Source organism: Pavona decussata, unplaced genomic scaffold (assembly GCF_977016875.1).
Source record: "Pavona decussata unplaced genomic scaffold, jaPavDecu1.1 SCAFFOLD_78, whole genome shotgun sequence".
In the NCBI taxonomy this organism is placed as follows: Eukaryota; Metazoa; Cnidaria; class Anthozoa; order Scleractinia; family Agariciidae; genus Pavona; species Pavona decussata.
This window is the reverse complement of record NW_028145496.1, coordinates 63,808-85,898: the sequence shown is the minus strand read 5'-3', so window position 1 is coordinate 85,898 and position 22,091 is coordinate 63,808. Positions and strand designations below refer to the sequence as shown.

The window sequence follows — 22,091 nt, the reverse complement described above, 5'->3', positions numbered from 1 at the left end:
AACAGTATTGAAAAGTCTTGTTAAAAGACACTGAACTAGACTTTTATTGAAAGATTTTTCGCTTGTGCCATGTCGAGCAAAGTTAAGGTAAGTTTATTTCACAATGTTTACAACTATTTACAAAAGAAGCAAGTAAGTGTATGCCTGTTTAGTTAGCTCTAACATTTTCTAAGGGAACAAGTCGTAAACAATCAGAGAAAGAGAAAGCACGGTGTTTTTGTTTTCAATCAATAAGGAGCAAAACTAAGCCCAGTCGTCACTTGGCTCAAGCCCATATTCCTGTGCTTGGCCCATATTGCCCGTTTTGTTATTGTTGTTTTGTTTTCGTGCTTAGCATCACTTGCATGTTGAAACTTCGGGTCTTGATTGGTTTATTTCGTGACAGGCGCTCACGCCATATTTAGTGTCACGTGACTGACTATGACACGTTTTAAAAACCATGAATTGCCTTCAGCACTCACTGAGCTGCACATTAGTAACTAGTGTTTGTCCCTCATCTTTGATCTGAAAGGAGTTTAAAATCTACTTATTTGAAAGAGGACACTAACTCTGGAGCTAATTTATTTTAGAGTTGAAGTTTTCCAATCATGGAGCGTTTACCAGTCACATCGGCGCACTGCTCTTTGTGATATTCATCAGGGAGCTTTCCTGATGTCATCGATGTGCAAACTAGCACCGCTCTGTATGCTGATGATACCAAGTTTCATCGGACTAGCTATTTGGTCAGTGAAGGATTGAGATATTCTCCAGCAGGACCTGGCAAATTTGAACACCTGGAGCCTTGAATCAAACATGAAGTTTAACGCCTCCAAATGCAAAGTGTTAACAGTTACGCGGACGACAACACCTGTAGCTCAAGTATATTACCTTGGCAACGTTTATCTACAACGTGTTCAGAAGGAAAATATCTCGGTGTTACCATTTCATGTAATCTATCGCGGGATTCGCATGTTACGTGTATTGTACACAAGGCAAACAGAATGCTGGATCTCTTTAAGAGAACCTGTCCTCTTATTACCGACTTTAAAGTCAGGCGGACACTCTATCTCTCCTTAATTAAGTCACAGCTCTCCTATGCCACGGAGGTATGGTCTCCTACAAATGTCAAATTGAGAACGATCCTACAAAGAGTACTTAGGAGTGCTACTCGCCGGATACTGGGGACTTTACGCACCCATGCACGACTGCAACGCCAACGAAAACATCACTTTAAAATACAAGTTCGTGTTACTTGTACTACTTTAATTTTGGGCTTATGCCAATGCATTCAACTTCTACAATGTGGCCGAGCTATCCAGTAACAGAACTGGTGAGAACGGTCTTCAAGTTTGCACAGAGAATGAAAATTTACCGTCATGTGCTCACGCTGTCAATAAAACCTTAAATGCGGGCATTTCACGTTGTTGTTTGACCGAAGATGGCGACGAAATGTATCAAAATTTGTAATGTACGTGCATAGCATTGTTTAGCTCATTAAGCCTTTTCTTTATTGACGTTTTCATTGCCGTCGGCGTCGACGACTGTTGACTCTTCGTTTTTTACCACTAACCTATGACACGGAAATCAGAGATATCGTCTTTCTCTATACTTGTATCTTTGGATCTACCAACTTAAACATTGATCGATTTGTTACTTTTGTCCTGCATGATCGTTCTCGCACTCAGAACCCTACTCTGATGTTAAAACCTGCTCACTGCAGAACCACTACTTGTTAGGCCTCCTTTTTCAACAGAACTGTAAAACCCTGGAATACTATCTGCAATCTTGCCTCTCCTGACAAACTCTTCAGTCTAATTAATTTTTAAGAATCTTCAACGAGCTACCTATTTTACCTTATTAGATACCACCTTTGATATAGGCATGCCTTGCACCTGGTTCCTCTCCCGTGACTGCCCGTGCCACCGTTCGTAACCTTCGTGCTTTTTATTAGTGTTCTCATTTGTAATTTTTACTTGATTTTTCTTAGGTTGGTGTTGCGCCTTGCATGGGTATCATATCCCGTTCACGCTAACCCTTTTGGTCTTTTTTTCCAAATTTCTTTCTTTCATATTTATAGTTTGTTGTTTATTAATTAATTAAGTTAATTTATTGACCAATAAAGCTGAAATAATTTTAATTGTAATCCGCCAAAGAATTAAAGTATACATACAGGTCATGTTTCAACATAGAGTAGACTGTCACTATCTCTGCATATCATGGCAGCTCTAGGCCACCAAACTTCTGTACAAGAACTCTTAAGTCTCCCAAGAATAAGAGAAAAACTCAGAAGAAGACTTGTCTAGAGAGAGAACAACTTTGAACTCTGAAAAAGGTGAGGAAATTAAAAAAAAAACAAAAACAAACAAAACAATATTTATTGTTTCTAAATAACTTCTACGGTTACCATAATTGATAGAGAAAGCCTATGAATACACTTTTAGTCAATGATATTTTATTACTGCCACCTCAGTAGAAAGATTTAACTAAGACAGAAAAAATATATTTGAAAGCCAATCTTTGATAAAACGCACTATAGTTTAGGGTTCACATGCTTGATTTTCATCTCATCTAGTTTAACGGAGTAGTAATTACCCTACCAGTGACACCAATTCACACCATTAGCGAAAGAAGAGTGTTTTCCGTCAAACAAAACATATTTGAGCGCTAATCTTCAATAAAATGCGCGCTATGGCGAAAGAAGCCATTAAAAGAATGAAAGAAAGTGACGAAAGTAAGAAAGAAAACTCCGTTCTAGGAGTTCACAGGTTTGATTTTCATCTCAGCTCGTTTAACAGAGTAGTAATAACCCTTCCAGTGATACCAGTTCACACCGTCACCAAACGAAGAGTGTTTGCCCTTAAGATAGCGGCCGTTCAGGTTGGACTGTAGACAAGCAGAGTACCACCAGGCTCCCTTGAAAGTCTCGGCACAATTCCCGCCATATCTGTCGTTGTCTCGATCTTTGGTTGTGAACGCCATGCCATGTTGCTGAGAAAGAGAGTCACCTGCAGTTCCTAGAAAAAACACACAAGAGAAGCAGTGCAGGGCGATGAAAATATGTGTCCAAACATAAGAATACCAGTGGATTTTACACCAGACTGGGTTTATTGCACAAATTGAAAAAGTACAGTAAATATTACAAGAAACACTAGTAAACTAAAAGTGAAATGAAATATCACTAAATCGATAGTAAAGAACAAATATCTATTGTATGTATGTATGTATGTATGTATGTATGTATGTATGTATGTATGTATGTATGTATGTATGTATGTATGTATGTATGTATGTATGTATGTATGTATGTATGTAAATCTTTATTTAAACGCGGAAAATCATTAGTTAAGCTTAAGTTAAAAACTAAAACTAATTACAACTGCTTTACAAGATTGCCGTGTGGGAATCCGATATATCAGCTACCTTCTTGATATTTCGCTTAAAATGCTCAACAACGGATGAAGCATTTTTTAAGCTTTTGGGCAAGTTATTCCATGACATGGCCCCCCTGTAAGAAAAGCTTCGTTTCAAATAATTGGTGTTTGGTTTGGACAGGGACAGCCTTCTCTCGGAGTTTCTTAAGTTGTAAGCAGAGTGACGCCGAGAGAAAAGACTTTGTAGATATTCCGGACCAAGGTCATTTATGGTTTTATACATCATTAAGGCTTTTTGTTTCTTTTTGCCGAAGAGATAGCATCTCCCAGTCGAGGGTGGAGACTCAGAGAAGGTGGTTTGAGCTCGTATCAAACGGTAATTTAGTAATAACTCTGGCTGCACGATTCTGTAACTTTTGGAGCTTATCACTCAAGTAACCACTCAAACAGTCCCAAACGGGGCTGCAGTAATCAAAATGAGGCATAATTAAAGCGTTATAAATTTGGATTGCAGTTTCTTTGGATATAAAGGGCCGCACACGTTTTAGGGGGGCCTATTTAACAATTAGACGGCGAGCTCGAGGTTTCTATCGGCTGATAGGGGCGAGGCCCCGAGCCAAATATCAAAGGCGATAGAAACCGATAGCGAGCCGTCTAATTGTTTTAGCATACCTCAGTGATCGATCTATCAAGCAAAAAAATATTTTTATTTCACTAATTTTGATATATTTGTGCAAGGATGCATGCTAAATCGCGCGCACTCTGACAAACTGCCGTCTATCGATCGATAGACGGCACCTGTGTAGCCAATCAGATTGCGCGTTACGCGATAGTCGGTCACTGAGGTATGCTAAAGCTGAAGAGACTTTCTTGCAAATCTCTTCAACGTGTTTACCCCAAGAGAGTTGGGCATCTATGGTAAGACCCAAAGATTTGGTCTTATCGACTCTCTTGATAATTTGGTCATCAATTCTGATTTCTACATCGTCACATTGGGCAGATAGTCCTTGTCTTGATCCAATGCTAGTTGAGTAATACCATTATCTTATGAAAATTTGAGCGTCTAAAGAAAGTAAGAAAAAATCACTGATCAATTATTATTAGGTATCATCAATTGGTGCAATTTTTCTTTTTAATTTTTCTTGTATAACCGAGTTTGGCTAATAACTGGCAAAATGTGGGAAAAGAATGATCAGATCTGAAGCCGGTAAAGAAGTGGCTTACATGAGAGCATAATATATTTAGTAAGTCCTAATTTGTTTACTATTATTCCTCCAAAAACCAAGTGTAATATCTGTTTCTAAAATTAATTGAAGTTAATGCCAAAAGTTTTGCTCAGCTAATTTGGAATGAGAATAGAACTACAAGTCTACACTGATAAAGTAAGATTTCTAGGAAAGTGAATCGAGAAACGATTAACTTTAATTCTGTCACTATCCCTTGTTTTGAATTTGACTATAATAAATAATAATAATAACTTTATTTATCCTGATAATAGACCGGTCAGTCAAACAAGAAAGGTTGATAGACTGGTATTAATCGGTGACCAGCACATAAGAAATATATAAAAATATTTACATGAAAAACAGCAGTAAAAAATAGTTAAAGAAATATAACAAAAATGAACTAAGCATCGCTTTTACAAATCTGATTGGCCCTATCCATGTTCATCATGTGTGTAAATGCTCTGACCTTAAGCTGTGCAAGTGTTCTTAGCTCACGTAATTCTCTTGGTAGTTTGTTCCAGGCACTCGCAGTCGAGAACTTAAATGAAGTCTGACCACATTTGGTCTTAACTAGTGGTAGATCTAATAATGTCGGATCTCTAAGAGATCGACAATGTCTTTGTGATCGTTTTACTAAGTAGCCTGTCAATTGCGTAGGGCAGTTAATATTATTAATAATCTTGTATACATACTGTAACTTGATGAAAAGGCGTCTACTAAAAAGTGATAATAAAAGTAATTCAGCGCGCATCTTCTGAGTACACGTCTTCCGGTCAGCATGTAATATTATTCGCATTGCCCGATTTTGTAGGCGTTCTAAGCGTTGGGCGTTCTCCTTGCTGCATTCACCCCATAAGACGCATCCATAATCTAGCAAAGGTAGCACAGTTTGTTTGTAGATTCTGAGCAAAATATTGCGATTAAGAAAAGACGAAATTCTGTTCAGCATTTTCAATGTGGGGTATACCCTGGATTGTATATAGGTTACATGTTTGCCTACCACTGTATGATGCCAGACTCAGCTTGTATTTGCTTCCCTCATCACCAACACCAAAGGAATTGTACTCAGCATATGCTGTATTGCCACTGAAGTCTTCAAGATCCACACGAAGCTTGCTTGTTTTTTCTGTCAGGCGGTGAATCTTGTCAAGTCCAAGCCAAAATTCACCACTCAGATTTCCAAAGCCTCGTTTGTAGTCGTCCCAGTCGCGGTAGAAATCGACGGAGCCGTCCAGTCTCTTTTGGAAAACTGTCCATCCCCGACCGGCTGTTGTTTGGTCACAGTACACATCAAAGGCACCGCCATTGTCGGGGTTGATCTTGTAAACACCGCTGTTTCGTTTGCCAGCTTTGTAGAGTTCAAAGCAGCTGTTATAAACTAAAATTACAAAATAAATTTGGGTTAAAATTGTAACCAGACGCCTCGAGCAAAGCTGACGAAAGAACCAAAACGGATTCAACACGCAGTGGTCTGAACCGTAACACTACAATGAACAAACCCGTCATTACAAGAAAGTTAAAAATCTCACTTTTCACAACGTTCTTGTGCTTCCACCTCTCCCAAGCGACCACTTTTCGAAAGTACTAAAATTTTTCCATTCAAAGCACTATAAAGTCAACTCACGGCTTGCGGACACCTCGCTATTACGGAGACCCGGCATAAATAAATGAAAGACGTCGGACTGAAATAAATTTCTGCTATTACGTACTCTCGCTATTTGGACATTAACTCGGGTTGGTCGATTTTATGCGCGACAGACGCATAATCCATCAGGAGCGAACTTGGGCAGACGTTTTCAGTCCGTCTGGTCATGCGTTTCAAAGTTCGTATTGTGTAAAGACGAGCACAAACGGATTATGCGTCTGGACGAACTATCTTTAGTTTAATAGCACTGTTCAATCGGAAATTACTTTGAAAATGTTTAAATTGTACCACCATACCCCGGACGTGAAGTTAAAAAGCACTAGCGTTTGTGCAAGAAGGTGATTATAGTGCAATGTGTGCACATTAGAAGCTTCACAAGTAATGAGCTGCATTATACTATACTGACTTACTACCGTTTGGGCGCTTAGGTGAAAAAGGCGTCTGCAAAATTTATTCATAAAGTGGCAAGGTGTGCACATAAGAAATGTTACCAGCAATACGCTGTCATTATGTTATGCTAACTTGTTCATGTTACTTACTTCTGCCACAGTTTTTCCCAGTGAATCCTTCTGTGCAAGAACAGCTGTAACTGTTTGTCTCGTAAAGCGCTCTGCATCTTGCTCCATTCTGGCAAGGAAATGTTTCACAAGGACTCTGGAATAAAAATTGCATATTTCCCACTGTCTTTCAAAGATTTCTCTCAATATTCATCTATCTCGATCTTCTTTCGTTGTTTTCTATCAACAGTCTGGAGTTTTCCAGCGTTATCATGATGCTTATTTATTTCGGTAAGGATATTTACAAATTCAGAGCTCATTCATCGATTCATTTCGGCAAAACAGGTATACATTAGACACTAGAATTTGAACTGTGGATAGAAACAAGCGTATTCTTTGTTGTAATGTCATATTTGTCGTTCGTAACATTTGTAACCTTCGCAAAATGAATTCCTTTGTTTACAAAAGGACAAAAAATGCCTTTCAGATAAACCTTAGAAAGCTCCTTGTCTCGAAGATTGAATTAAGAAGTAAAAGGGTTGCTTTTTCTTCCCCCAAAAGTAATATTGTAAGAGTTAAAAATCGTAAGAAACATTATAACATTATTATTTACATGCAACAAAGAAAGCAACGTGCAATAACTCACCATAATGCTGTAATGATGGAAGGAATGATTTGCTTGGAACTTTTCAGATGCGTTGTATTTGTCCGTTGGAAGTAGCTCGCAGGTGAAATTCCCATCTGGTCCAGGAAACTTACCAATGTTTGTAGAGAAACATCTTTCGTTTTTTAGGCATTGCAGAAGGCAGTGTTTTCCGGTGGTGAACGAGGTCGTTGTAATGGTTGGAACGAGAAGTGCGTAAAATAAGTGATCTTTGAAGAGGGCATACTTAAGTTTTTTGTTTTGTTCACGACTGAGACTAACAGCGTTGTCGCACAAGCACTGATCCATAATATGAAACGTTAAGTACAGGGAAATAGCAACTGACAAAAGCATGAATCCATTCATTTTGAGAGGATTCAATGCAACTTAACATCACAGCTAACAACTCCCTGGTGTTAAATTTTTAATAGGCATTTCTCAACATGACTGTCTGGAACAATCATAATCATAATCATGAATCATAACCATAATCCTGGTCATAATCATAATTATGGACATAAAGGTCGTCTGGGCCGGGTTGTTCGACAGCCGATTAACACTAATCTATGATTAAAAGTTAATCGAGGTTTCCATCTCGCTCTTAAAAAGTGGTTTCAAAGCCTAATTTCAAGCTAAAGGTAAAGACAAATTTAAGTCAAAACTGACAGCAAAAAATCTTTTGGAAGAAGTTTTACTGATTAGTAATTAAACTTGAATCAAAGTTCACGTTAATACAGGATTAGCTCAGTCGGGCTTTGAACAACTGTGCCCTGATACAGTGGAAACGCAAACTTTGAAGAGCATTACCGACATAACCACAAACATCATCATAATAATATAAATTTTCTTATGATTATGTCTGTCTCCACTGAGACATAAGTGAAGCTTATGATTAGGATCGTTGTTTGGTCTGTGAGAATAAAGCATCAAGAAAGCTTTTAATTCCCCTGAAGATTTAAACTATACCTTACATGTTCTTCGCCGTATATAAATCGCACACTGCATTATCACGAGAAGTATTAATTTCAATTTGTGGACCTTTAGAAAAATAGATTTGTGCCGGCAGCTGCAAGAAAAAAGTTAAACAAAATTAAAGCTTTATCTTTATTCATACAAAATTTGTTAATGTAAATTTGTTTTAATGACAAAAATCGTTTTTCAAACTTTATAACAAATTTTACGTGTAATAAAGTGGCTAAAGCCGTTAAACAGTGCTCAATACACTTTTTAAATGTAGAGCTTTGAATAAGAAGATATAACGAAGAGACAAAATTCTCTGTTACTCCGAGTTTCGTGCTTACGCACTCATTAGACAGAAAAACAAATTTTAAAAGGTTTGGCAAGTTTGTGACAGTTGTCCTTAAACGAGGAGAAAATCAAGATCGTGTAAATAACGATCTAAAACCTTAAAATGACATATTTTATCAAACTGCACTAAGATCAACTTACTCTCCCAACTCCACCCATGCTGCATCCTTGTAACTCATGAGCGCATGCGCAAGGAGAGCTATTGCAGTGGGTCTTGTTTATGTTATTTTCTCGAATAAACGCCGGAGGCATTTATTGAAAACTCCGCTTTCTAGAACCGCCATCTACTCGGCTCCCAGTGTTTATTTTATTAAGTGAAATTTTTATCCTATTTTTCGTTCATTTTTTTTTGCTTATCAGGTTTGGGAACTAAATTTAAGGAGCAAATTTTGATAAGAAATGGAAAAAAATAATAATAACTATGATAATAAAAACTTACCAACTTCTTATCCCAGTGAAACTGGTACGTCACTTTACAAAACATATGAATAATAGTAACAGAAACCGCATGAACTCTAACTTTGTCTCTGGTAAATTCACCAAATGCAAACATAGCAAGTCATTAGGGAGTTAAAGCAAATCGCTACGGCTGGCGCTGCTACGGCTATCGTGGTTAAGGAGGTCTGGGGAGAGTACTTCGCCGTAGCCCGCCAAAATTCAACTTTAAGCAACGCGAAATACAAATAGTACGGCTGAGAAGTTTTTAAGACTCATAAGCGTCTTCGAGGCTTCGTACGTCTAAATGACTTCGTTCAAAGAAACAAGGGATTTCGTTTTACTTTGCTATGATCAAGGGATTCTTAACGACGAAGAACTCCTGATTTTGTACGAACAGTACCAGAGTCCAAACTTAGACCTGCCGTACAGTTCATATCCACTCTTCGACCTTGATGATATGGAAGATGATGAATGCCTTGCGGAATTTCGAGTGAAGAAGCGAGATATACCTGCACTCGCAGAAGCACTTCAAATCCCAGATTGGATTAGCTGTAATCAGCGAAGCAAAGCCGAGGGCACAGAAGCCCTTTGTATGCTGCTAAAACGCTTTGCTTACCCTTGCCGGTACAGTGACATGGTACCACGGTTCGGTCGTCCTGTCCCTGTTTTGAGCATGGTAACAAACGAGGTGCTTGATTACATCTATACAGCCCATAGTCATCGAATTATCGATTGGAATCCCGCAGTTTTGAACCCACCAGCATTGCAAACCTATTCCCAAGTTATCTCCCAAAGAGGGTCCCCATTGCAGAACTGTTTTGGTTTTATTGACGGAACAGTTAGGCCTATCGCGAGGCCAGATAATAATCAGAGAATTGTCTACAACGGTCATAAAAGAGTGCATGCTTTAAAATTCCAGTCCCTAGCTCTGCCAAATGGGATCATTGGAAACCTGTATGGCCCTGTTGGTAAGTACTTCTGTTCTTGAAGTTTCCCTTACCTGTAAAAGGTGGAAGTCAGTGGCAGATCCAGGTGCTCAAGAATGGGGGGTGGGTCTAAGGAGGGTGGAGCCCTCCCCTAGACCACCACTAAGACTGGTCAAAATTGTAAGTCTAAAGAAAAGTATTGCTTTCACTTGAGCATTGTTGTTGTCTGAGTAATGCAGGGTATAGGATGCATGGTAGGGATTGACAGTAGTTTGTCTGAAATATTGGAATCTGATTTTTTTTAATTTTTTTTTTTAACAGCTTTATTGGGTACTCCACTTACAGTATATAACATAAATAATCAAAAAAAGAAGCGAGACCCAAAAATGGTAGGTGCAACGGGACGACCATGCGAGGCACCGCCCCTGGATTGACCTAAATAATTATTGATACCGACATTATCTGCAGATAACAAACATATTTTTTAATTTTTCCTAGAAGGAAGAAGGCATGATGCTGGAATGCTTCGGGATTCACAGCTTCTGCAGAGTTTACAGATGTTTGCTTTCGATCTCCATGGGCAGCCAATGTGCATCTATGGCGACCCCGCCTATCCCCTGAGGGTTCATTTGCAGGCGCCATTTCGCAATGGAGTGTTAACTCCTCAAATGCAGGCATACAATTCAGCAATGAGTGAAGTTCGGTCCTCAGTGGAGTGGTTGTTTGGGGACATCATAAATTATTTCAAGTTTTTGGACTTCAAAAAAAATCTGAAGATTGGATTAAGCAGTGTGGGGAAAATGTATGTGGTGTGTGCACTTCTTAGGAATGCACTCACATGCCTCTATGGCAACCAAACATCAGAGTTTTTTGAGCTTGACCCACCCAGTTTGGAAGATTACTTTGCCTAAAAAAGAGTAAAAATTTAGCATTTATTGCATTTAAGTTAAGAGTTCCTAGAGCTGAGTCTCAGTAATGGTGAGGCTTTTTTCCCAAATGAGAAATGGAACATAAACTCAACTGTCAATTGTACATGTATGTTTCACAACCAAAGACCTTTTTATGATAAGGCACAAACATTAAGATGCTGTAAGTAGAATTGAAATAATAACATTTTAACATTTAATCTTTGAGTAAAACTTTGATGAGCTGTCAAATTCTTCCAACTAGTGTCATTTCACATTTATTTTTTCGAGGGGTTTCAGTTTGTTTCTGGTCCAAAATTTTATTTGATAGTTTTATTTTTATTTTCCTTTTTTTTTTTTAAGTCAAGGAAAATAGAAAAACCAAACTGGTTTAAAAATTTTAAACCAAAAACAAATTTAAATCACAGCATATGCCTGTCTACTTCTAATTAAAAACTGAACTTTGGGTTGAAAGCATTCACTAATGACAACAGCCCAAGTTAACACAAAAAGACCTGCAAAGGGTAACATCAACAATACAAAAAGGCAAAGATCTTGAACCATGTTCTAAGATTTCTTTGGTAGCAATCTTTCGATAAGGGCCATCATGGCTGCTGTCTGTTGTTGTTGCTGCTGCATCATGGCTAAAATCTGTCCCTGTCTGGCAGCTTCTTGTTGTTGGTGTTGTTTCTTTAAGGCAAGTTCTTCCGTTCGAAACTCATTTTCCTTCTCTGCTTTTTCCTTCAAAAATTGCACTGCATCATTTCCACTCCGCCTGCGTTTTGTCTGCCTTACTTCATCACCCTCAGCTTCGGATCTCTTCTTTGTCTCTCCAAATCGCTCCATGGCCTCTTTTCGCATTTTCTCTGCAGTTTGTTTGTCTACCTCAATCTTCTTTGAGGTTCCCTCGGAATCTCTGGTTTCCTCTGCCAACTTTTCCCGCTCTATTATTTCATCAATTAAGGTTTCAAGTTCAGTTAAATCATCCACTGCGATTCCACTAGCTGATTCTTCCTCTTTCTTTTTTTCCAAGTACCTCTTTTGAAGCCGTTCCATCCTTTCTCGGACACCTCTTTGTGTGGCTTTAAATTTCACCTCTTGATTCTTATTCAAGGCTTCAGCTATTTCAGACCACTTTTTTCCTTTTTCATTACTTCCTTTCTTATACTTGTAAGGTTCTTCTAGTAGTACCTCCCGGCATAACAAAGTATCATGCATTTCTGTCCACTCCATAGGCCTGGATAGGAAATCACAAAGCTTATTCAACACACAGTTCAACTACATGTAAATTTGGTTTGGCTCAATATAATTGCACAAGAGAAGTTATATTCTGGGCTGCTTTTTGTTTCTAACCACCACCGACTTACATATAATCAAGAAGAATTTCATTTGAGAAAGATCCCTGAATTATTTTATATACAAAAGGTACAGTTAAATACATCCCAGTAGAGGAATCAAAATGTAACACCATATGGTAAATTTAACTTGAAAAAGTGAAAATGAGGTGTAAATTTCATATATTTTAACTATAAAAACTGGGAGACTCGCTCCCAATAAACATGTAAGCCTATTTATATTCATTACAAACGTCCACCAACACATATAAAACGCATGCAAAATCCAAAATTGGCCAGTGCACATTAAAATTAAAATTCAAAATAGATGTTAATTGAATGCGTTTCTTTAACACTTGTCTGACCAGCTGTTAATAGATTCCAACGTCTGGAAAAAATGTAAGCGTTCCTGTGAATGAGTAAATTATATTACGTGTGGTAAAAATGCCAATTTGGAGCCTCTATACACCAAATCAAAGTTTCTACACGGTCCCGGCCTTCATAACTCTGGTCATTCCTCAGCTTCAGTTATTTGAATTTCAAGTAGTCTTTGAGCTTTGAAAAGGAAAACTTGGACTTTGTACTTACGCATTTCTCCTGCCGTTCGCTACGTTCGCCATGTGCTCACTGCTTTGATCCTTCGACAAACCGGCCAGGATGCAAAAATAAGTCAGATTCACTCGGTAAGGAGCAGGGAGCTTGATAAATATTCACGATAAACTATTTCTAAGGATTTTTAAATGTATTTCATTCGCTAAAATTGCTCAAGAGTCTGTATAAAGCGGAGAAAGAAGCGACATAAGTCCACGTACCACAGACTACGCCAAAACCTTCCAACTGGCGTAGAAGGATTTCCCGCTACGGCTGGATGCGAACGACTGACATGCGCAATGACTCGTAAGTGGATTATTTTACTTCCGGTAGCCGTAGTGAGGCTCGCCGTAGCGATTTGCTTAAACTCCCTATTAACTGTTTGAATAGAACAAGGTGGTATCGAGATTCCTTTAATTGTCTTCAAACAAATTGACTCCAATGAACGTTACACTAATATATTCTGACTATAGCTGAACCTGCATATAACGGCCCTCAATTAAGCGGCCACCCTCTATTAAGGGGCCAGTTTTCAAAGTCCCGATTGTTGACTCATACAAACGCTGTATTGTCACCTGTATTAGGCGGCCGCGGCCACCCTGTAGCAGTCCTTTGTTTGTCTTTCTTTGTTATTTTTACCTGTATTAAGCGGCCACCCTTGAATGGAAACTAAGCCATATGTTATTTTATGCGGTATTTTAGGCCTAGGGCAAACGTCGAATCTAAGTCGCGTCGAATTTATTAAAAATAGGTTCGACAAAGAGTCGACTTAATTCCAGGGTGGTAGCAAACGTCGAACCTGCGTAGATCCTAATTCACAAGTTGCACTTTATGAAAGTCGTGAATAAGCACGTGTCCCGTGCTATTCACTCGATGCGCGGCTGGGACTTGCTAGCGAAAATGCCAAAATACAGTGCTCGTCGGGCCTTCCTTTGGCAATTAATTGCGAAAAATAGAAAGAGGAGACTCAAACACTGAGCATTTATTGCAAATAGGCAATTCGCATTTCAACCATTTATATTTAGTGTTCATGGAACACGAAAAACACATTTCCCTCATGCTGTGCGATGTCAGCAATGACTTTCGATAGCTTGCCATTCCTGGTCTCGAAATTGCCTTTGTACAGCGCCTGCTCGTCAGGAGGAGAAATCGTGCTTGGCAGATGGGGGAGTCGGTATTTTTGTGACGTTTGCGCAGTCCATCACATTTGAATCAATTATTTTATAATTTGCATGATTTATGAATTGAGTTCAGCGCATGTTTAGAACGGCGTTTGCTGTAACGCCGGACCACTGTGGCATTATCCGACTTGGCAAGTCGAACCACAGGTCACCAAAGCGTATGTGACACAGGTTACCATGCCCGTGTGATTTAAGAGTTTGTATGGAGTTAAAATTAAATCGAAATTTAGACAACAATTTTCCCTAAAAAACCCACAAAAAGTATACTTAAGTCTGAAAAAGCTTACCCGGTGTGTTTTGCTGTGTTTTCAATGCTCTTCGGTGCTTCCAAACGCTGTTGTGAGCGGTTTATCTCTCAGCAGCTGGTCCACGTGCATCACTGTATTATGTTAATGAAAGGTAGGAAACTACAAGTCGAATTTCAATGAAATTTGGCCCGTCATTTAAGTAGAGCACTTCGAAAACCTTGCTAAAATTTGCTTGAAACTTAAGCTCTCGCTTAACTGCCTCACCATATGGCAAGAAGGATGATGTGCGGTCCCTCCTGGGTAGCTCACTTAAGGAGGAGTTCATTTGTTGAGACACAGGCCTTCGTTGAAAACAAAGTTCATTTCAAATCGGGTGCCATTTTTGCCGCCGACCGAGCCGTGTCCCTGGAATGTTGGAACAAACTCACGGTCAAACCTAGGCACGAGTACTAAAATGTGCCCAGCCGGGGAAATCCACGGGAAGCCTTTGGCACGTAACAAACCACACACACCCCCTCCCGGCTAAGTGCAGACGTTTGCCCCAGACATTCGACGTTTGCCCCAGGCCTTATTGTGTTTAAAATGCGATCCAGCATCACTATAAAGAAATAACATGTACAAAGCTGCTGTAACCTGATACTCGGATGTTTAATATCGTTAACGCTTTTCAGATGTCTGCAATGTGCTGAAGTACAGTACCATACCACAAACGCTAAAAAAAAGTTAGTTTTGAATATGCTTCACTCTTTAGCAAAGTTACAAGTTGGTACTGAACTTTGTTTAAAGTATTGATCGCTTGAAAGAGTGTTGATTGTCCTATTGTTTCCTTGCATGAAGTGTTTTTATATGATACGCCATTAAAATTGACATTAACAACGCCCAGTGAGTATTTTTATTGATCCTGTTTTAAGCAGCCACCTGTATTAAGCGGCCAGTTCCTCAAGTCCCGAGGGTGGCCGTTATATATAGGTTCGACTGTATTCTACATGTCTCCAAGAAGTAGTTCACAAAAGTCCAACAAATGTACACAAACTGTATACGTTTAAAAACTGTTTCTTCTCGAACAAACACATAATCAATTCAACTTAAATTCACTCCACTACGAAAGTCAACACGTACAATTCCCAAAGGGGAACCACAAGACCGTAACCGGAAAGAAACCGTAGCCACACCGGCCCCTAAAGTAGGGCGCAAAAGCAAACTCATTTACACATATTCGGGCTACCCTAATAATAAAACACAACAAATGTCTTCAAACTATTCATAAGTTCACAACTGTTCTTAATCAATGTTCAAGTCTATCACAGTGTCAACAAGTTTCAGCTTCACTATCCATCTCTAGTAAACACAGCTTTGTCACTGGGTGCTTATTAAGTACGGTGCTTATAATGACCATGGGTTCTCCTTTCCGCTGTCGTTCGGCACGTGTCGGTTACTGTTGAACTTGTCTTTATTTTGACGGAACGCACCAAACTATCTCGGCTCATGAAAACTTCCATCACTCGTCCGAGGGGCCACTTGCCAAAAGGAAATGATTCGTCTTTCAACAGGAACAGGTCACCAACCTCTAAGTACAAAACACATTGACAAGATATTGCCACCAGGAAGACCTGCAGTTGTTGTCGTCTTTGCAAGATACTGGCACGAGCGAGTTGAAGGAACAAGACATGTTTCCGTGAGCTCGATGACTCGGGACGATTAAAGTGAACTTATAGGAGTAGAGAGGAAACAAAAGAAAAAAGAAAGAAAAAAAAGCAATATGGTAAAGCCTGGAAATAGGAGAAAAGCGGAGGGTCAAGCTCCAATGGCGCCCAAACGCCACGCAAACGAAGAAAGCCAGTAATATTGACGCATTAGTCAACAAATATGATTTTCTGATCCTGGAGTCTAAAAAGACGACATTGAGCAGTATACCCGCAAGTTTAATCTTGAAATACATAGTATTCCGGAAAACGAAGAAGAAGACCCGGCGGAAAAGCATCATCAAAATCGCGAACTTACAGGCGTCATAGTTAACAGAATGTAGAGGAAAGGTAGAAATCTACCCCGACCCATTATTGTACGTTTTAGAAGCTACGGGAATAAGAGTTAACTATATGGCGCACGTCGCAATCTCCGCAAGTCAGATTTCAGCATAATGGGCGCGAAAACCTAACAACATGGTGAGCGAGCTTGTTCAAAGAATCAAGAAAAAAAAAGAAACAAAAATATCCTGACGGAAAGGCCTGGACTATCGACGGCAAAATCTACATTAAGACAAACTCTAGCACGAAAGCAAGAAGAATCGATTCCTATGTCCTCTGACCTGTTACAGCGTTGTCGGTTTCTATCTCTTTATATCAAATGGAACTGATTCTTGCTGCTATCCCTATGCCAACCCAGTGATTCAATTATCAAAGTAATTCAGTCTGGATTTTACGAGCATCAGTTTCCCCGAACGTGTTTCGAAAGAAGTTTTGAATCATGGTAAATTATGTAAGAACAGTCTTAAAATGTAAAAGTGTTTTTAAAGAAACACTGAAATAAACTATTTATTCAAATTTTATTTTTCGCTTGTACCAAGTCGAGCCAAGTTAAGGTAAGTTTACTTCACAATGTTTACAACTGTTAACAAAAGAAGCAAGAAAGTATATCCCTGTTTACTTAGCTCTCATATTTTCTATGGGAGCAAGTCGTAAACAACCAGAGAAAGAGAAAGCACGGTGTTTATTTTTATTGAATAAGGAGCAAAATTAAGCCCAGTCATCACTTAGCTCCTGCCCATATTCCTGCGTTTGGCCCATTTTGCCTGTTTTGTTGTTGTTGTTGTTGTTGTTTTGTTTTCGTGCTTAACATCACTTGCGTGTTGAAACTTCGGGTCCTGATTGGTTCATTTCGTGACATGCGCTCACGCCATATTTAGTGTCACGTGACTGACTATGACGCGTTTTAAAAACCATGAATTGCCTTCAGCACTCACAGCTGCACATTAATAACTAGTGTTTGTCCCTCGTCTTTGATCTAAAACGAGTTTAAAATCTACGTTATTTAACAGAGGACATTAACTCTAGAGCTAATTTACTTTAGAGTTGAAGTTTTCCAATCATGGAGCGTTTACCAGTCACTTCCGCGGTACCCCGCCCAGGGCAGTCACACCGGCCTACAGCTGTTTGTGATATACATCAGTGACCTTCCTGATGTCATCGATGTGCAAACTAGCACCGCTCTGTATGCTGATGATACCAAGTTGCTTCGTACTATTTTGTCAGTAAAGGATTGTGATATTCTCCAGCAGGACCTGGCAAATTTGTACACCTTGGGTGAGTTGCATAAAATTTAACGTCGGGCGTAACTGCTAACGCCAGACCTTCAGCCCAGTATTTTAACGTCTGACATTCAGCATTTACGCCCGCCGTTATTTTTTATGTAACTCGTCCTGGAACCTTGAATGAAACATGAAGTTTAACGCCTCCAAATGCAAAGTGTTAACGGTTACGTGGACGAAAACACCTGTAGCTCAAGAATATTACCTTGGCAACGTTTATCTACAACGCGTTCAAGAAGAAAAAGATCTCGGTGTTACCATCTCATGTAATCTATCGCAGGATTCGCATATTACGTGTATTGTACACAAGGCAAACAGAATGCTGGATCTCTTAAAGAGAAACTGTCCTCTTATTACCGATTTTAAAGTCAGGCGGACACTCTGTCTCTCCTTAGTGAAGTCACAGCTCTCCTATGCCACAGAGGTATGGTCTCCTGCAAATGTCAAATTGAGAACGATCCTAGAAAGAGTCTAGAGGCGTGCTACTCGCTGGATACTAAGGCCTAGAATCGGCGAGATATCATACAAACAACGACTGTTGACTCTTTGTTTATTACCACTAACCTATGACAGGGAAATGAGAAATATTGTCTTCTCTATAATTGTATCTTTGGATCTACCGACTTAAACATTGATCGATTTGTTACTTTTGTCCCGCATGATCGTTCTTGCACTCAGAACCCTACTCTGATGTTAAGACCTGCTCACTGCAGAACCACTACTTGTCAGGCCTCCTTTTTCAACAGAACTGTAGAACCCTGGAATACTATCTGCAATCTTGCCTCTCCTGACAAATTCTTCAGTCTAAGTATTTTTAAGAATTTTCTACGTGCTACCTATCTTACCTTATTAGACACCACCTTTGACATAGACATGCCTTGCACCTGGTTCCTCTCCCGTGACTGCCCGTGCCATCGTTCGTAATCTTCGTGTTTTTTATTAGTGTTCTCAATTGTAATTTTTACCTGATTTTTCTTAGGTTGGGGGTTGCGCCTCACATGGGTATCATATCCCGTTCGCGCTAACTCTTTTGGTCCTTCTTTCCAAATTTCTTTCTTTCATATAGCAGCTCTAGGCCATCAAGAATGGTAAAAAAACTCTGAAGAATACTTGTCTAGAGAAAGAACAACTCTGAACTCTGAAGAACGTGAGAAAATAAAACAACAACAACAACAACATTTATTGTTTCTAACTAACTTCTACGGATACCATAATTGCTAGGGAAGCCTATGATATCACTTATCTCTTAGAATACACTTTTAGTCAATAATATTTTATTACTGTCACCTCAGTAGAAAGATTTAACTAGGACACAAAAAATATATTTGAACGACAATCTTTGATAAAACGCATTATGGTTTAGGGTTCACATGCTCGATTTTCATCTCATCTCGTTTAACAGAATAGTAATAACCCTTTCAGTGATACCAATTCACACCATTAGCGAAAGAAGAAGAGTGTTTGCCGTCAAACAAAACATATTTGAACGCTAATTTTCAATAAAACGCGCCGCTATGGCGAAAGATGACACTAAAAAGAATGAAAAAAAGTGACGAAAGAAAGAAAACTACGTTCTAGGAGATCACAGGTTTGATTTTCATCTCAGCTTGTTTAACAGAGTAGGAATAACCCTTCCAGTGCTTCCAGTTGACACCGTCACCGACCGAAGAGTGTTTGCCCTTAAGATAGCGGCCGTTCAGGTTGGAGGAGTGACAGGCCTGGTACCACCAGGCTCCCTTAAAAGTCTCGGCACAATTCCCGCCACCGATGTCGTTGTCTCGATCTTTAGTTGTGAACGCCATGTCACGGTGCGAAGAAAGCGGGTCACCAGCGGTTCCTAGAAAAAGTACACAAGAGAAGCAGTGCAGGGCGATGAAAATATGTGCCCAAACATAAGAATACCAGTGAATTTTACACCAAACTGGGTTTATTGCACAAATTGAAAAAGTACAGTAAATATTACAAGGAAGAAACACTAGTAAACTAAAAGTGAAATGAAATATGACTAAATCGATAGTAAAGAACAAATATATATCCCATGCTAGTTGAGTAATACCATTATCTTATGAAAATTTGAGCGTCTAAAGCAAGTAAGAAAAAATCCCTAATCAATTAGTACGTATTGGAGGTATCATCAATTGGCGCAATTTTTCTTTTGGAAAAGAATGATGAGATCTAAAGCCGGTAAAGAAGTGGCTTACATGAGAGCATAATGTACTGGTAAGTCCTAATTTGTTTACTATTATTTCTCCAAAAACCAAATCTAATATCTGTTTCTTAACTTAAATGAAGTTATTGCCAAATCATTTGCTCAGCTAATTTGGGATAAGAATAGAGCCTACAGTGAGAAAGTAAGATTTTTGGGAAAGTGAAACGAGAAACGATTAACTTCAATTCTGTAACTATTCCTTGTTTTGAATTTCACTATGCCTACCACTGTATGATCCCAGACTCAGCTTGTATTTGCTTCCCTCATCACCAACACCAAAGGAACTGTACTCAGCATATACTGTATTGTTACTAAAGTCTTCAAGATCCACACGAAGCTTGGTTGCTTCTTTTGTCAGGCGATGAATCTTGTCCAGTCCAAGCCAAAATTCACCACTCATATTTCCAAAGCCTCGTTTGTAGTCGTCCCAGTCGCGGTAGAAATCGACGGAGCCGTCCAGTCTCTTTTGGAAAACTGTCCATCGCCCACCGGCTGTTGTTTGGTCACAGTACACATCAAAGGCACCGCCATTGTCGGGGTCGATCTTGTAAACACCGCTGGTTCGTTTGCCAGCTTTGTAGAGTTCAAAGCAGCTCTTATAAACTAAAATTACAAAATATATTTGGGTTAAAACTGTAACCAGACGTCTCGAGCAAAGCTGACGAAAGAACCAAACCGGATTCAACAGGCAGTGGTCTGGACCGTAACACTACAAAGAACAAACCCGTCATTACGGTCATTACAGGAAAGTTAAAAATCTCACTTTTATTATGGACTCTGGCTACTAGGATATTAACCCGCGGTCCCAAGGGAGTTTGAGGGACTCTCGTCTTGCGGACACCTCGCTATTACGGACACCCGGCATAAATAGATAAATAAATGGAAGGCCTTTGACTGAAATAAATTGCTGCTATTATGGACTCTCGCTATAAGGACATTAACCCGCGGTCCCGAGGGAGTTCGCAATAAAGAGAGTTGACTGTAACTAAAACCTCTCGCTAGCAACCACTTCTCGTAAGCTATCTACCGCGGCCACTGTTTGGTTTCGCGGTTTGAATTTTTCTATCACCCTTACACCTTCCATTAGGGGAGCAGGGAAGGCGCAGCGGTGAAAGCACACGCCTCCCACCAATGTTGCTCAGGTTCGATTCCCGGACTCAGCGTCATATGTGGGTTGAGTTTGTTGTTGCTTTTGGGCTTTGCTCCGAGAGATTATTTACGGGTACTCCGGTCTCCCCCTCTCGTCAAAAACCAACGCTTCTAAATTCCAATTCGATTTGGAAAGTGTCCCAAATTAGTGCTCTGTGCTAAAGACATTGACACTTAAATAAAGTGACTTATTTATTTATTTATTTATTTATTTATTTATTTATTTATTTATTTATTTATTTATAAGCGATTGCGTGACCCATGATCAGATTTCACGAAGCTTCCAATTGGGTAATACGATTTCACCTTTAAAATGATATTGTACTGAAGTTTGGGTTATCCAAGTGGTCTTTTGCTCCTGAAACTGTCACAGCCTAATGACCCAGAAAAAGACTCCCTGTTGACCTCTCGAAAGCGACCATTTTGGGTGGTGGTACTACTTCAAAGGCTACACATTGTGACTGAATGTCAATGTGTTTATAGTGACAGAGGGCAGCAGTAAAGGAGCTAGGAGCTAGAAACATTTAAACGACCGCGTTGAAAAAGTTATAAAACAATCGGTTCATGCACTCAAGAAGTTAGAGTTACGCATCTTTTGCTCTTCAAACTTCCCGCGTGCATAAACCAATTGTTAAAGGGGAAGTATTAAGGGGAATTTGACCTTTTATCGTTAAAATGGTGCAACAACACCTTCACTTAGTTACACAATAATTCTAAAACATCCGACAAGATAAAGAAATCAACTGAATTCTTGAAAGGAACAACCCATGACCTGCTCTAGTGCATTTGGGAAACGAAAACGCGAGAACTTGAAAACAGTTAGCGGAACTTTTTTCAAGTTGCAGTCCATTCTAACCCAGTCCATCTGTGGCCAGAGGCACTCATCGATAGTCTCAGTACACTGAGGTGAAAGTTTAAAACAAATTCGCGCAATAATTTGTTGTTTCTGTTGATAAAAAATAAATCATAAAACGTTTTTATAACACCAAATTCCCGTGATACTTCCCCTTTTTAAACAAGAGGAAGAAGAAGAAGAAGAAGAAGAAGAAGAAGAAGAACAAGAACAAGAAGAAGAACAAGAAGAAGAAGAAGAACAAGAAGAAGAAGAAGAAGAAGAACAACAACAACAACAACAAC

The 22,091-nt window shown here is 39.3% G+C and overlaps 3 protein-coding genes across 4 annotated transcripts in view; 1 reads left to right on the top strand and 2 right to left on the bottom strand.

The window, feature by feature from the left end:
* The window catches only part of LOC146476158 (fibrinogen C domain-containing protein 1-like), a 58,360-nt gene extending 50,106 nt beyond the window's left edge, over positions 1-8,254 (bottom strand). The window contains exons 1-4 of one of the 2 annotated variants that reach the window (XM_085114712.1): positions 7,365-8,254; positions 6,761-6,875; positions 5,577-5,954; positions 2,414-2,993 (exon numbers count right to left, since the gene is read on the bottom strand). In XM_085114712.1, coding sequence (XP_084970838.1) covers positions 2,731-2,993; positions 5,577-5,954; positions 6,761-6,875; positions 7,365-7,727 — 1,119 coding nt within the window. In that variant the 5' untranslated portion in view covers positions 7,728-8,254 and the 3' untranslated portion in view covers positions 2,414-2,730. Of the gene's footprint in view, positions 1-2,413; positions 2,994-5,576; positions 5,955-6,760; positions 6,876-7,364 lie in introns of those variants that run through there. The other variant, XM_085114713.1, reaches the window with a different exon arrangement.
* A 995-nt stretch (positions 8,255-9,249) lies between these two features.
* Positions 9,250-10,946, top strand: LOC146476157 (uncharacterized). Its single transcript, XM_085114702.1, has 2 exons — positions 9,250-10,075; positions 10,532-10,946. Exons 1-2 carry the CDS (start codon positions 9,412-9,414, stop codon positions 10,942-10,944), a joined length of 1,077 nt encoding a protein of 358 aa, XP_084970828.1. The 5' UTR covers positions 9,250-9,411; the 3' UTR covers positions 10,945-10,946.
* Positions 10,947-10,948: 2 nt separating this feature from the next.
* LOC146476156 (uncharacterized) lies at positions 10,949-13,236 on the bottom strand. The gene is made up of 2 exons (XM_085114701.1): positions 12,861-13,236; positions 10,949-12,175 (listed from the first exon to the last, which is right to left on the bottom strand). The coding sequence occupies exons 1-2, from the start codon at positions 12,890-12,892 to the stop codon at positions 11,506-11,508; spliced, it is 702 nt and encodes a 233-aa protein (XP_084970827.1). The 5' UTR covers positions 12,893-13,236; the 3' UTR covers positions 10,949-11,505.
* Positions 13,237-22,091: the final 8,855 nt, after the last annotated feature.